We start from the raw sequence: 14,761 nt of genomic DNA on the forward strand, positions 1-14,761 counted from the left end.
CTTTTGTCTTAAGTAATTATAATGCTATTCGTACAGATATTCGAGATATGAGCAAAAATATGAAAAAAAGTACCTTCAACCCCCCTCTACACCCCCAGCACACCCCCTACCCTCGAGGACTTTTAGTATCTTTATCTGGACACCACAAGGTATACCTGTACCAATTTTCAAAACTACACGAATTATTTCCGCAGATTTTTCTAATTTGCTCAGGCTAAGAGTGCCCCCATTAATCTAGGTACTATGTATACTCTACAGTTCTTGTCAGTAGAAAAAGGCGGCAAATTGAATAAATTTAGGCGCGAAGAGTTGACTTCTGATAGAAAATTTTAATTTCGCACCTTTTTCTACTGACACGTTGGATGTGTTTCATTATTATGTCTCTCATTTTAAAAGCGTCAGTATCCTACGGATACATATGACAGAATTTATGGCACTATAAATCTCCTGTTAGATAGTATCACATAAATATTTAAAACTTGAATTATCTTGATTAAACAACAAACTTATAATATGTTTGAATATCGCCCACATTGCTACGAGAAAAGTTTCAGGCGCAACAACAATACACAAAATGCCTCACCCTGAACTCAACCCTACTAACTGCATATAACGTTGCTATTCCAGTGGCAGCAGACGGAGGACTTTTCACGCAAGAAAGAGATCCGCGCGCACATGTATCGCCTGCGCGAGGAGCGTCTGCGCAACCTTTACTCCCCCGAGCCCACGCTCGATGCTAAAGGTAAATATATGTACACCACAATTTACTACAAAAATATAGTTAAAGATATTAAAAATGGATAAAATATCAATATAAACATTAGTATGTAGTTAGAAAGCTATAAACGCTAAATGTAAGCCGTCAAAGCAACCTTCATGTTCTGAATGATTTCCAAGTTGTTGTTCCAATTAATGATGTTCGTTTATGTTGGCATCTATGTTCTATGTTGGCATTCAAAGAAATTAAAAGTTGCGGTCATATCATGTGATAAAGACAGGATAAGACATCGTTTTACAAGTGTACCTAACACCAAAATGGAACATAATGGAACTTTGGTTTTATCATGCGATGAACATAAACACCAGAGGTTTATATCATGATTGCATTTTATTTATCACCTAATAAAATCAAGGTGGTGTCAGAAAAGAGCATCTTATTTTTATCACCTTGATGATCGCAGTGATGCAATGCCACATAAGTATAATAGGTATATGTCTGATACCCATTTTTATTTTGTATTGTTTTTTGCCAAAAATAGTTGTATCTTTTTATATGGCACGTCGTTGTTATGAATTCTAGTACTTTATTGTTATTTTCCACAATTATTTGATTCATGTTATTTTGTTAAACGCGCCCTTAATTTAACATATTTTAAAACTAATGTGAAAGTAGTTAGATATTTGAATAATTTGTATGTATGTAGACTTGTAGAGAATGTAGAGTAGTTATTTAGCATGACACGGCTAGCCGCTTCATATGTAGAGGTACTAGCACCTGTTACAGCATGATAAAGTTATTTTTAGTTGTAGATTAGAAAGCATACAGTTGGTGAGTAATTAGATCATTTAAATCACTTGCAAAGTATTCTGTTTATCACCGAATTTGCATATACAACGATTAATCTGAAATAATTCAATTCCACTCGGCTAAAGTGAAAACTACGTGTTTCGTTACTGTGACTGATATTAAGTGTAAGTAATTTATTTCTAACATGAGCCATTAACACCTTCACTGCGATAGGGGGTCAAATGCCCCATGCAAAGTATCTATCGTTAATTAATTTCGAATTTCGATTTACAGCAAAGGTGTTAAGATATAAATTCCAAAAAATAGGAATAGGTAATTGCTACATATTACAGTATAAATAATAGACCTATAAAATGCCTAAATTAAAATAGAGTTGAAAAGTGGCTAACCTAATATTCGTTCTTAGTCTGCACACCAATACCTACGTCTATGTAATAGGTTGATAGATAGGTAATCCGTTGTAAATGCAAATAGGAAATGTAGTTAGCGTGGTGTCCGTCGATCCCTTCTGCTTGTCTATTTTAAGTTTAAGAGAACGTTCTCAAAAACAATTATATTAACTGATTATATTATATTGACTGAAGCATATAAGCTAGATGCACTGCCACAAGTAGGTTTAATTTATGTATCGTCTATCCCTATATGTGTAGCGAATCGTGCACAGTTAGAGCGGTTATGGATTCCCCAGGTTGTGAGTTCGGAGCCCCGCGGAGCCACGGGCGCTCCTTCGCCGACCAGAGCTTCCAGTCCATCAAGAGCAAGGAGGTCCGCGACGCGGGGTCGCCGCCCAAGGACTACTACTCCGGCCAAGGTGCAGCCCACAGATTAGCTAGATGGAGCGAGGTGGCTCGCGGTCACCACACATTGGTGGACCCGTATTAATCAATGAAAGTGGAAGCACCAATTTCAGTTGATTACACATTTACGACCGGACTTATGTAAATTATAGACATAAACAAAAAAGTTTTGGTGGTAAACGTGGGTTGTTGTAGTATAAAATGGGTAAACGAATTTTACAGAAGTGTCACTTTTCTAACTTTTCTTCTTTTTTAATACTTCTGAAAATGCTTGAATGTAGAATATTGGTTCGATGCTGGCATATTTTAAACCAAGCCATGAAACATTTCCAAACCAAAAATCGGCTTTCAGGTATTTGCAAAAGTATGTATTAAGATAGCGCTGTCGATAAGCGACACTCTGGTGGAATCTTTGATAAAATGCAACTGTGTGGTCGCAAGATTTCATAAGAAAAAGAGCGCCTATGTGTGTGACCACGAGCCTTCATAAACGCTTCACAATGCGGTGTCTGTGGGAGGTCAATGACCCAACCTAACCTTACCAGTAACCAACTAATGCTTCGTTAACTGGTGACAGATGGCCAACAACCATCACAAGTTCTACAGTATCTTCTTTCTTTACAGATCTCAAGGAGCTCTCGAATGCCGGATGGAACGTGGAGTCAGAAAACAGAACGACAGACGACGGCCACACGCATGTCAAGTCCATCAACGCCAACATCGAAGGACGATACGATGTCGACGGTGGAAAGGGACAGTTCGCCGCCGTCGATCAGCATCGACAAGCCGTGACGGAACACCACGACGACCATTCCAGTTTGAAAAAGAATGAGAGCAGCTCCAACACCGCCGCCCACGAGCAGGTGGTGCGGCAGACTGACGACGGCTCACATTTCTCTTCTTCTTCAACCAAGACTTCGAGCTCCTCTTCAAAATTTCAACAGCTCTCAACGAAACAAGAATCAGTGCCATATGTTACCAAGGATGATTATAAGTCGACTCGACAAAACGATGAGATTACAAAAGTCACAAAGACAAGCGATTTTGAACAGAATTTGAGGAGCCACGACGGCGAGCTGGTCTCCAGGAAGATTGACTATCCTGACAGCAACACTAAGGTAATAATAGAAACGCGGGAACTAGCTGATGGAACGCGAGTCACCAGCACGCGGCGAGAGTACCGCGCTCCTGCCGTCTCCTCCACGCGCTCCGAGCACTCTTCCACCCAAACCAGGAGCGAGAACAAATCCTCTTACACATCTCAACATGACGTGAAGGAAACTTCAAGGAAAACTAGCGAAGACTTTGACAACAGGATCACGAACATTGTCGATTCTCAGAGAAACATTGACGACTACGATTTCAAGAGAAATTTACGTAGCGATTACTCTACCACGACACAAAAGGACGAACATGTCGAAACATCTCGACAAAAAATAAATCAGCAGCGTTATGAGAATGTTGACAGTACCGATCAACGCGAAGTGACCTCTCAAGATACTCGACGTGCATTCAACACGAACGTGGACGCCACAGATAGGAAAGTCCTGATAACTTCTCATGATACAAGGCGTGATTATGAAACAAATATTGACAAGACCGATCGACGCGACATTCACACTTTTCAAGATACTCAACGTGTCACCGATGAAAGAAAGGTAGATAACATCACAACTAACGGAGAAAGAACTCATCACGTTACGAAAGATAAGAAAGTAGACGAAGTGGTTGAGAGGAAAGTTAGTTCCGATCAATATCAGACGACGTATCAGTCTGAATTCACACAGAAGAAGATAAGCCAAGACCTGAGCCCGACGCACCAAGCGTGGGCGAGCACGCTTCGCGGTGACTCTCCTTCTCCCTCACGATCCACCACCAGGGCCTCGTCGCCAGGCAGCAGGACTTTCCAATCTAGCACTTCCTCACTGAGAAGTAGCGTCAGCCCAGACAAAACCTACAGAAAGCCTTCAAGCCGCGGCGGTAGCCCTAGCAAAGTAGACAGGTACTCACCATCTCGTACCGTATCTGACAGATACTCCAGCACCCATTCCACCCATTCAGTGACGGAGACCAAAACGAATAGATTCACTAGCCCAGACCGGAAACCACCGCAGCATACGTCCCCAAGACATAGCGCGAGTCCTGACCGCAAGCCAACTGACAGCTATCGCAAAAGACCGAGTGCCAGCCCTGAAAAGCGACCACAAGATACCACATTCAGGCCTAGTATGAGTCCTGAAAGAAAACCGAGTCACAGATCTAGTCCAAGCCCTACTGAGGGCCCCCGCTACACTAGTCCGTCTAGACCTTCACATAGAGAAGAATCTCCAACTAAGCCATACAGTCATAAACCTTATCAGCCCTACGAAACTGATTCTAATCCAAAATCACCTTTTGACCATCCTTCCCACGTCTCGTCCTCAAGACCGAGTCAAAGCCCTGATCGCAAGCCAGGGTACCAAATACCTCACTCATCAACCCGGCCGAGCGCGGAGAAATCCCCGAACGACACAACTCCAACGAGGACAAGTGAGAGCCCCGACAGGAAGCCCGGCTACATGAGACCAACAGCCAGTAGACCGACTTCACATTCGACCCCTACGAGACATGCGCCTTCTCAAAGTCCGGAGCGTAAACCTTTTGACCATACTAGGACTACGAGCAATGTTAAGGCAGACCACTATAAATTCATTGACGAGGAAACTAAAATGTATACACGCACTGATAAAACCAATATAGACTACTCAAGGACCTCTCCTGATAAACCAGTACATGGAAAGAGCCCATCGCCAGTCAGGAAGGTCCCAGGAGAAGATACCCCAGATCACTGCCGCCCTGAATCTCCATCCCGCTCCACATTGCGCACGGACTCTCGCTCGCCTTCTCCTCCCAAGGGACCGGTGACGTTCCACGATCAAGTAGATAAGACCAAGTTTGTGTCAACTCACACCACTACCACCGATGACTATTCAGTTGATAAAACTACTAAGACTGTTCGCAGTGATAAAGATACTCCAACATCGCCAAAACGCAACACTCCCATGAGAGAGCCGTCACCTTCTAAGTATGGCACATACGATAAAACTACTCCTGTGAGAGAGCCATCGCCTACCAAATATGGGACGTACGACAAAAAAACGCGACGCTCCGAAGAGTTGGAGGAAACCACAATCAATACAAATACTACAAACATTAAATATGACACTCTCACGAAGCGAGACACATCAACCAAAAAAACTAATGAGTTTGATAAAATCGAAACATCAAAAGTAGCACGTAGTAATGAAAAAGATACACCAGCAATGCCTCAAAGGAATACCCCAGTAAGAGAGCCGTCACCTTCTAAGTTTGGAACATACGAGAAGAAAACCCGCCGTTCTGAAGAAATAGACGATGTGAAACATGTCACAAAGGAAACCAGAGAAGACAAATATGATTCGTTGACTCGTCGGGAAAAAACTACTTCAAGAAAAACTCCGGAAGTGCCCAGTTCACCGACTAGAAAATCTCCTAGGGAAAGTATTTCCCCATCAAAATCACCATCTAAAGATAACAAGTACAAACACACCACTGATTTCATCACAACCGAAAGAACAACAGAGGAAATAAATAAGAAAACCATTGTTAAAGACCGCCCGCGTCAACTGGTCACCCCGTCCACCAGCCCGACTAGGAAGCCGAAGGCGGTCGAAAAAGAACCATCTACTGGTCAGAGTTCCCCTACAACATCTGTTAGTGGCTTCGTATATTTCAGCTCTCCACCACTGCAACAGACTATCGTCACAGATCTCGATGACGCTGAAAGTTACTATGAAACTATAACAACAGATGAAACCACAACTACACATAAAAGGCCAGAAAATCTTCCTCTGGAAAGGTCTACATCTCCTTCCAAGATTCCTTGTCGATCACCGTCACCTGAAAAGAAAAATTCTCCTATCAAGGAAGTCCTTCCTAGAAAAAGTTCTTTGAAAAAGCCTTCGGCAGGTACAAGCCAAACATCGCCCACTGAAAAACCGCCGTCGACTTTCAACGTATCACCTACAGTGGAAATAAAGGATGTGCCGGCACATAAAATCGTAAAGAAAGATAATCCAGATAAACCCGATGCAAGTCCTCCAGCTAAAGTAAAACCACCTTTTGAAAGAAGGGAGACTTATGAAGAAAGATGTCGCAAGATTCTCGGCATGATGGAAGACACCAACAAAACTACTTCAAAAGTAACAGTTACTTCCGATAAAACATCTTATCTAAAGGAGCCCGAATCTAACCGTAGCTCTCCAAGCGTATCGCCATGTCGTAGCCCAGGCCCGAGGGAAGGATCCCCTCTGAGACAAAATATTTACGGACAGGAAGTAACGGATACTAAGAAAAAAGTGACTGACTTCATTTCCCAAGAAAAGGACGAGCTTACCAAAACTACTCAGGTACGTCGTGAGAAGACTCCTGTAAGTGATAGAAAATCAAAAACACCATCGAGAGAAAGTTCCCCAACTAAACTGCAAGATATTATTTCTGTTAGCACTGCTGATGATAAAACAACTACTACAAATGTGAAGAAGACCGTGGAACGTGCTGATTCAGAAATGTTCGAAAACAAATTTCAATCCGCGAGGTCTTCACTTTCCCCTGTACGTAAAACTCCAGAGCGACCATCCCATTCGCCAAAGCTTGATTCTCCGTCAAAAATACCTCAACAACCCAAGTCTCGAACTACTTCGCCAGTCAAAAAAGTAACTTCTATGACTGAGACCAACACCGATTTCATTACGTCTGAGAGAGAGCAAAATGTATTAAACAGAGTGCAAAAGTCTCTCAGAAAACTGTCTCCTGAACGTAAGTCACGATCACCAAGCCGAGAAAAGAGTCCAGGCAAAACTACAACCAGCCTACATGATCTTGATATAACTACTGAAAATCTGCAAACATGTAATTCAGTCATTGAAGAAGTAAAGACGACAAAACAGCAAAACGTTATAAAAGACAAAGTAACGCAGAAGAAAACTGAAGTTGAAATTAAGGAGAAAACTAAAGAACGATCACCAAAGGGGCCAAAGGAAACCGGAAAGCCTCCGTCACGAAATGTGTCTCCTACCAAGAAACCATCGTCAGCACCGACAACTCCAAAAGCAGAGAAGAGTCCAGAAACGCCGCTCAAGGCTAGAAGTACGTCTCCGAGAAAACCCGTAAGTTCTGTTGAGCGCCCTCAATCACCTCAAGTTCTTAAAGGAGGAAAGGCCGCACCTGCTCAGTTGACTAGAAAACCAACACCTACGACAATCAACATAAAAACTGAGTCAGTATTTTTATCCGAATCAAAGAAGAGTGGGGTTACAAGACAGACTAACACTGGTAAAACATCTCCGACTAAAATACATCGGATAATTCCGTCACCTACAAGAGTACCTGAACCGGATACTAAAAGAACTCCGGCTCACAAGAATGACCTTAACAAGGAAAACGTTAGTCCTAAGAAAACTGAAGCTAAAGTTACACGAACTGCCAGTGATATGTCTATCAAAGCGAAAAAGCCATCGCCTCAGAGAATGAAATCCAAACCAGAGATACAAGTAAGTGACATGTCAAGCAAGACAACTAGACAAACTGTTACAACGAAGACACAAAAGTCTACAATCAAAGAACCCCAAATGAAGCTTGCTCCGAAGCCCAAGTCAGCAACGTCGTTAAACATGGCAACAGATGACGATGATGTACTCATCGATGTCGAGCAAGCGAAGTCATCACGAGAGAATTCTCCTGATCGCATATGTCCAACCCCAGTTAGTTTTATGGATGATGTTCAGACCCCCAGACTTCCTGATGAAGTTAGTGAACCAGACGATGAATTCCGACGAAGGACTCATCACACTATTCACGAAACTGAGTCGCTTGTTGATGATATTATTGAAATATCTGAAGATGAGGAGCTTTTCGTGAAGAGAACTCAAGACGACATAGTCGAAGCCGACGATTGCCTTTTGAGTGTTACTGATAAAGTTTCTAAATTTACAAACAAAATTGATACTGTTACCAAGCCTAAGGAAGCAGCAAAACACTTTAAAGATACAGAAAAGCGAGTTCATTCTGATTTTGTCGAAGAAAACTTGAAATCTGACGAGTGCTTGCTATCGGTTTCAGAGAAGGTAAATAAATTTGCCAAAGGCCCAAGGGATACGAGAGACAAGAGTCCAGCGCGCCGTGTCACCGATGAATATGATGTAAACACTGTTTATCAAGATGATTACACAAAATTGAGTGTCAATGACAAAGCTCATCTCTTTGTAGAGACTGCTGAAAATGTGAAATCACCGAAAACAAAACCAGCTCAAAAACTTCAGCGCCCTCATCTTAAAAATATTGATGAATCTTTGAAGAGTGACGACTGTTTACTGAGCGTATCTGACAAGGTCAATAAGTTCGTTAAAACAGCTGAACAGTTTTTGAATGAGTCACATAGCACCGAAGACAAAGAAAGGAAGATCAAAGAGCAACACGATGAAATTATGAGGAAAATTGTTGAGAGTGTAGATGAAGAGACGGACATAAAAGACACTAAAACTGTCACAAAACAAGACTCGACAGAGATACGTTTACACTCCCGAGATCAAAGGCAGGGATCATTCTCAAAGGAAACTACGTCATCCCACGCCAAAACTAAGGACTACGCCAGTCCTAATGTCAAACCGGTTGAAAGAATACCTGCAGTAAAAATAACAACTCTACGCAGTAGCGAGGCTGTGAAGAAGGCTAAAGCATTATTTGAAAATATTGCAACAACTCAGAAAACCAAGGATACTGTTGATACCAAGACTACAAAGACAGCAAAGCTAACAGATATTGGCGTCATTAAAAAATCGCCGAAAACTGATTCGACCATAGTTCTTCATCCATCTCTTGATGACGGTTTCCCAACAGAAGTAAACGATGTTCCTAACGCTCCTACTGAGACGGATACCACGGATCGTCCTTCAAGCGGTTCATTGACTCGGCCGCAACGCCCTGGTCATATTCGCGATGACAAGCCTAGAGACAGCCCAGCTCGTCTCGCCCCGCACTCACCGCAAGTCGCACGCACTAAGTCACCAATGCGACAAACAATCGAAACTGCCACTACTACGAGGACAGTTATTTCCAGGCATCCGACATCACAAAGACCCGAATCTCCAAAACCTCCTCAACCGGAAATGGAAAAGCCGCAAGAGAAAGTTCCTGGTTACCAGAGGCCTACCAAGACAAGTCAGATCCGAGATGAGACCAAAGCGGAGGAAGTAGAAGTGAGCAGCCGCCGCGGGAGCGGCAAGTTTGGTGTGGAGCTGCGGCGCACCAGCATCGAGCGCAGCACCGTCAGCAGCGAGCGGCGCCGGTCCAGCCTCGATCACCACCAGCCCTGCATCGAGGACGTCTTCGACCTCGACCTGTTGGAACAAATGGTCAGTAAGCACGCCATATGCATGATTATAATTTTTATCTGTATATTCGTTGCCAGCCTAATCTTACACTAACTTTATCCCTTTCAGTTGGAAAAGGTCGTGGGTTACGAGCAGAGGCGGCGTATCAGAGCTCAGATAAGAGTAGCTAAGAAGAAGATGGCGACCGAGCACGTAACGGATACTAACACGTTTACTAAAACTGCGAAGCATACATTTGTGAGTACTCCCAAGAACAGATCCCCTGAACGGCAGACTAAGCCCAAATCTCCAGAACAGCGCCTCAGACCAGCTTCGCCTGAACACCATTTGAGGAACAAAACTCCGGAGCTGCAAAGAGTGAGATCTCCTGAGCGGAAACCAAAGTCAGCACCAGTCAAAACAGTGTCCCCAGAACGTCACATAAAAACGGCGACACAGAAAACCGTATCTCCTGATCGTAATCATTCCAAGGAACATACGAAGACAATTTTGAACGGACATGCCAAGGAACCTACTAAAGTTTTACAAAATACACACCATAGGCCACACAGCCCTGAGAAGCCCGCTCTTAAATCCACTCCAGTGAAAACCAGAAGCCCCGTCCGCCAGCGTAGTCCAGACAAAAAGATGCGACCTCTATCACCGAGCAAAACGGCTTCACCCAAACCGAAGCCCAACCGCTTCAATGAATACGCTTCGGCTTACATGAAAAAGGTTGGTCTCAACGAAAATGACAAGCTAAAGTTCTCGGAGGTGACCAACAAAAGAACCGTTGAACAAGAAAACCAAAAAAACTTATCGCAATCTCAGAAATACGAAAGCAAAGTTACTACAAAATCGTACGAGCGTAAAACATCTAACGACACCATTGAAATGCACTTGAACGGTAAAAGGTCACCTTCACCTAAGCGGAAATCTCCAAGCCCTGTCGAAAGAATGCATCAGCGATCGCCGAGTCCCGAATGGAAGATTCCAAGAGAAACAACCAAAAAGGAAACTATAATCAAGACAACGATTGAAGTGGACAGGAAACCAAAACAAGAAGAGAAACCATCTTGGGTGACGAACCGTAACCTAAAGAAGACTACATCAGAGATGAGGACGTTCAGCAGCAAGAAGATAGAGAGTGAGAAGGTGCGTCGCGCGCCGAGCCCGTCCAAGGCCATCGCCAGACCGCTGGACGTGATCACGTCGAGCTACGGACCGGGGCCGCTCGATGCGGACGGACGGCCGCTCTTCGGCATCAAGGCGCTGAGAAATGGCGCCTCAAATTATCAAGGTAAGCATTATATGGTGCTTTGATTTGCATTGAACTTTTTACACTTATTAGGTTTGGCAATCTGGGGACATTGACAAAATTTTTAAAATGTAGGTACTTATTACTTACATAAAGATGGATAAATACTTCAATCATTATTTATTTGTCATCGCAATGACAAACTACTTTTGAAATTGTATACAGGGTGTTACTGACCATCGGGCATTAAATCCAGGGCTCGATTCTACTCGCTAAACTGAGCTACTTTTATTATGACACCAACCCCGAAATCCCGAAAAAATTTTTTACGTTTTCATACATTTTGTCTGATCAGATGTCGACGTTTTCTATGGAAAAGCCAAAAAAAATTCCCCGATTTTAAGGTTGGTCCCATAGTAAAAGTAGCTCAGTTTAGCGAGTAAAATCAGGCCCTGGAATTAAAGCCCCATGGTCGGACACATACTGTATAAGTGGCAGTACAATGTTTTTTCGGAGATTTAACTTTTCACAAGCAAAGCTGTTTTAATATAAGTGTACCAACCTTTACTTTAGAATATAACAACTATTCCCTTATATTAACGGTAGGTAACATACCTAAGAAATAATCTTCTCATTCTGGGAACCCCTTAAAGCATCTTCTCTAATTTCGATAAAACTACCTTAATGTACCCTAATAGCATTAATTTTATTTTTATAAACAATACTTTGCATTAAGAAATAAAACCGAAAACGTATAATTAGCGGTCACACATGTCAATAATGAACATGCGTGACCTCGTTACTCAGATCGGTGACAATTCCATCGTCGACACTGTTAACAGACCATTCTGAACCCTAATGCAATGTAATAAGGTCTTCCAATGGTCAAAGAGAGTTGCTGTTAGTAACCTTAATAACTGTTCGCTTGATTCACGATCACTCACTACGCATGTATTTATTCAGCCGGGTTGTATTGTCGTTGCACCAGCATAATACAATTCAAATCTTAAAGCTAACCAGCGTAACATGAGCTCTAGGACCTATAAGAACTAGTATAGTAGAAAAAGGAATTCAATTTAGTTTTACGATATTCTATTAGGCTGTTCACGCGTGAAGTTCAGTGTTTTGAATCGAGTGGCGTTTTTCGAGATTTCAAACTATATATATCTCCGCGGTCATGTCCTAGGCTATAAAACAGGGGACTAACACGTCTCACTCGTATGTTTAAAAACATTTTAATTGAGATTCCCAAAAGTTTAAACTAATCACTAAAGTCTAAAAAACTGAGTCCTCTTCAAAAACATGAGGAATCCAAAAACTGTGTGAGATTTCTCCGAAAATTGTATTTATTATCGTTGCAAACACTACTACTAAGTATGCTACTACTATAACTGCACATAATCTCATCGTACAGCGATCTTATATTTGTTGGTCCACCAGGCCGGTCAACTCGCTAAGCAATCAAAATAATCAACAGTCACGTCTCAACATCTTATTCACCGGCACGTTACTGTAAAATAGGGATTTAACTACTGAAATAAGCACGAATGTAAAATAGCACATGTGAATATATTGACGACTTCCGATTGACAGACAGTTTATTTTTCTATACGTAGACAGCCTACATTGCACTCCTCCACAATAAATTATTAATAACACATCAAACTAAAGGACTCCCTTAATGAGTACAACAACAAAACTATAGATCTAACCTAGTAATTCCCTTAAGGCGGCATTGCCTAAAAGGACGAGCCTGGGGCGGTGACGGTGTGTTCGGTGAAGAAACATTTGGCGATGGTGGCGCGCTAGGTAAAGCATCTTGAAAAATAGGCGACCCAGGTGGTGACTTAGAGGGAGAAACGCTCGGTTGAGACGCATGCTCCGGAAACACCACCATGTCTGACGTCGATCCCACCGACCGCCCGACTGAGTCCGTCCGGGTCTCCATTTCAAGACCGTCATCGTCAGGGTCATTTATTACATTAAGTTTACGAACTCTTTCATTATTAGGATTTGTACGGATATCAGGTTCTAAAGTTTCTGGAACGGGATATACATGAGACTGTCTACCCGATCGCCGCTTTAATTGATCGACATGTCTATGTACCACTGACCCATCAGCCCCCTTGACGCTATAATCACCCGACCCGGTTCTATGCACTATTTGACCTGGGGCCCATTTTTCCCCCTTAAGGTATTGCCTGTACCAAACCTCTTCTTGTAACCCTAGTTCCCTATGTGCTCCTCCCGCAGCTAACTTCTGCCGTTGCTGCGCCTGACGCACCACGGCCCTAGTGTCGGGCTTCAAAGTGTCGAGCTTGGTACGAAGACTCCTACCCTGAAGTAATATGGCTGGACTCTGGCCGGTAGTGGGGTGAACCGTATTTCTATAATATAACAAATAAGTCCATAGAGCCTTATTTACATCATTTTTTTCATAAATAGCTTTTTTGATTACTCTCTTTAGAGTTTTTACCGTAACTTCAGCCAGACCGTTTGAAGCTGGATGATAAGGTGCAGAAAAAATATGTTCGATACCGAGTCCCTGGCTGAAATTTTGCATTTCGGTACTAGAGAAAGGTGGCCCATTATCTGAAACTATTTGTTTGGGTATCCCCCACCTGCTAAATAATTCGCACAAAATGGCAATCACAGCGGTAGCTGTGGTACTAGTCATGTGGAATATTTCCACCCATTTGGACATCGCGTCAATTACTACAAGATAAGTCTTTCCAGTAATTGGACCCATAAAGTCGAGATGAATTCTGGACCATTGTCGATCCGGCCAAGGCCACATGCAAGGCGCTTGCTTTGGGGGAGCATCCGCTTGTACTGCACACGCGTCGCACTCGCGGCACATGCGCTCTACTGCCTCGTCGACCCCGGGCCACCAGACATAACTCCTAGCTAAAGCTTTAGACTTCACTATACCCATGTGAGGCTCGTGGAGCATCCGTAATACCCGATCCCTGCATGACTCCGGAATCACTAACCTGTAACCCCACATAACGCAACCCAGCTCTTCGTATAATTCGACTTTCCTATTAAAAAATGGTTGTAAACCAATTATGTCACAATCGGCGGGCCAACCCTCTCTAATGTACCTTAAAACCCGTGCCATTATGGGATCCCGGGCAGTCTGTGAACAAACCTCACCATAGTTGAGCAACAATGCCTGCTGAATAAAATGTAAGTATGTCTGCTCGGGCGCCGTCGGGCTCGTTTCTCCGCACTGGACTACCGGTAACCGAGACAACCCGTCTGCTCCATTTTCGTTTGTACGAACATACTCGATAGTGTACGTATATGCTGATAAAATCAGAGCCCAGCGTTCCATGCGACTAGCGGCCATAGCTGGTATTCCTGTGTGCGGCCCGAAAATGGATACCAACGGTTTGTGATCAGTCCTAAGTGTGAAATGCCTACCATAAAGGTACTGATGAAACTTATTGACACAAAAAATTATTGCCAACGCTTCACGGTGTATTTGAGAGTAATTTTTCTCTGCGTCCGTTAGCGTCCTAGAAATGTAAGCGACTGGACGTTCACCCCCTCCACTCTGGTTTGGTTGCGACAAAACTCCACCAATTCCCCGTGCTGATGCATCACAAGTCAAACTCAGAGGACGATCTGGGTCATAGTAAGCTAAAACCGGCGCAGTGGATAACACTGTTTTAATTTCTACGAACGCCTGCTCACAATCCTTCGACCAGTGCCATTCAACGTTCTTCTTTAATAAATCATACAGTGGTACGAGCCGTCCACTTAAGTGCCTAACAAACTTTGCATA

General features: G+C 43.1%; 1 protein-coding gene across 7 annotated transcripts in view; it reads left to right on the forward strand.

The window, feature by feature from the left end:
* The window catches only part of LOC134669938 (mucin-3A-like), a 208,873-nt gene that overhangs the window by 46,889 nt on the left and 147,223 nt on the right, over window positions 1–14,761 (forward strand). For 6 of the 7 annotated variants that reach the window (XM_063527562.1, XM_063527557.1, XM_063527561.1 and 3 more), the window contains exons 3-6: window positions 628–742; window positions 2,217–2,339; window positions 2,950–9,755; window positions 9,843–11,013. In XM_063527562.1, the coding sequence (XP_063383632.1) occupies window positions 628–742; window positions 2,217–2,339; window positions 2,950–9,755; window positions 9,843–11,013 (8,215 nt within the window). The remainder of the gene's footprint in view (window positions 1–627; window positions 743–2,216; window positions 2,340–2,949; window positions 9,756–9,842; window positions 11,014–14,761) is intronic. The other variant, XM_063527558.1, reaches the window with a different exon arrangement.

Source organism: Cydia fagiglandana, chromosome 13, assembly GCF_963556715.1.
Source record: "Cydia fagiglandana chromosome 13, ilCydFagi1.1, whole genome shotgun sequence".
NCBI classification, from domain to species: domain Eukaryota; kingdom Metazoa; phylum Arthropoda; class Insecta; order Lepidoptera; family Tortricidae; genus Cydia; species Cydia fagiglandana.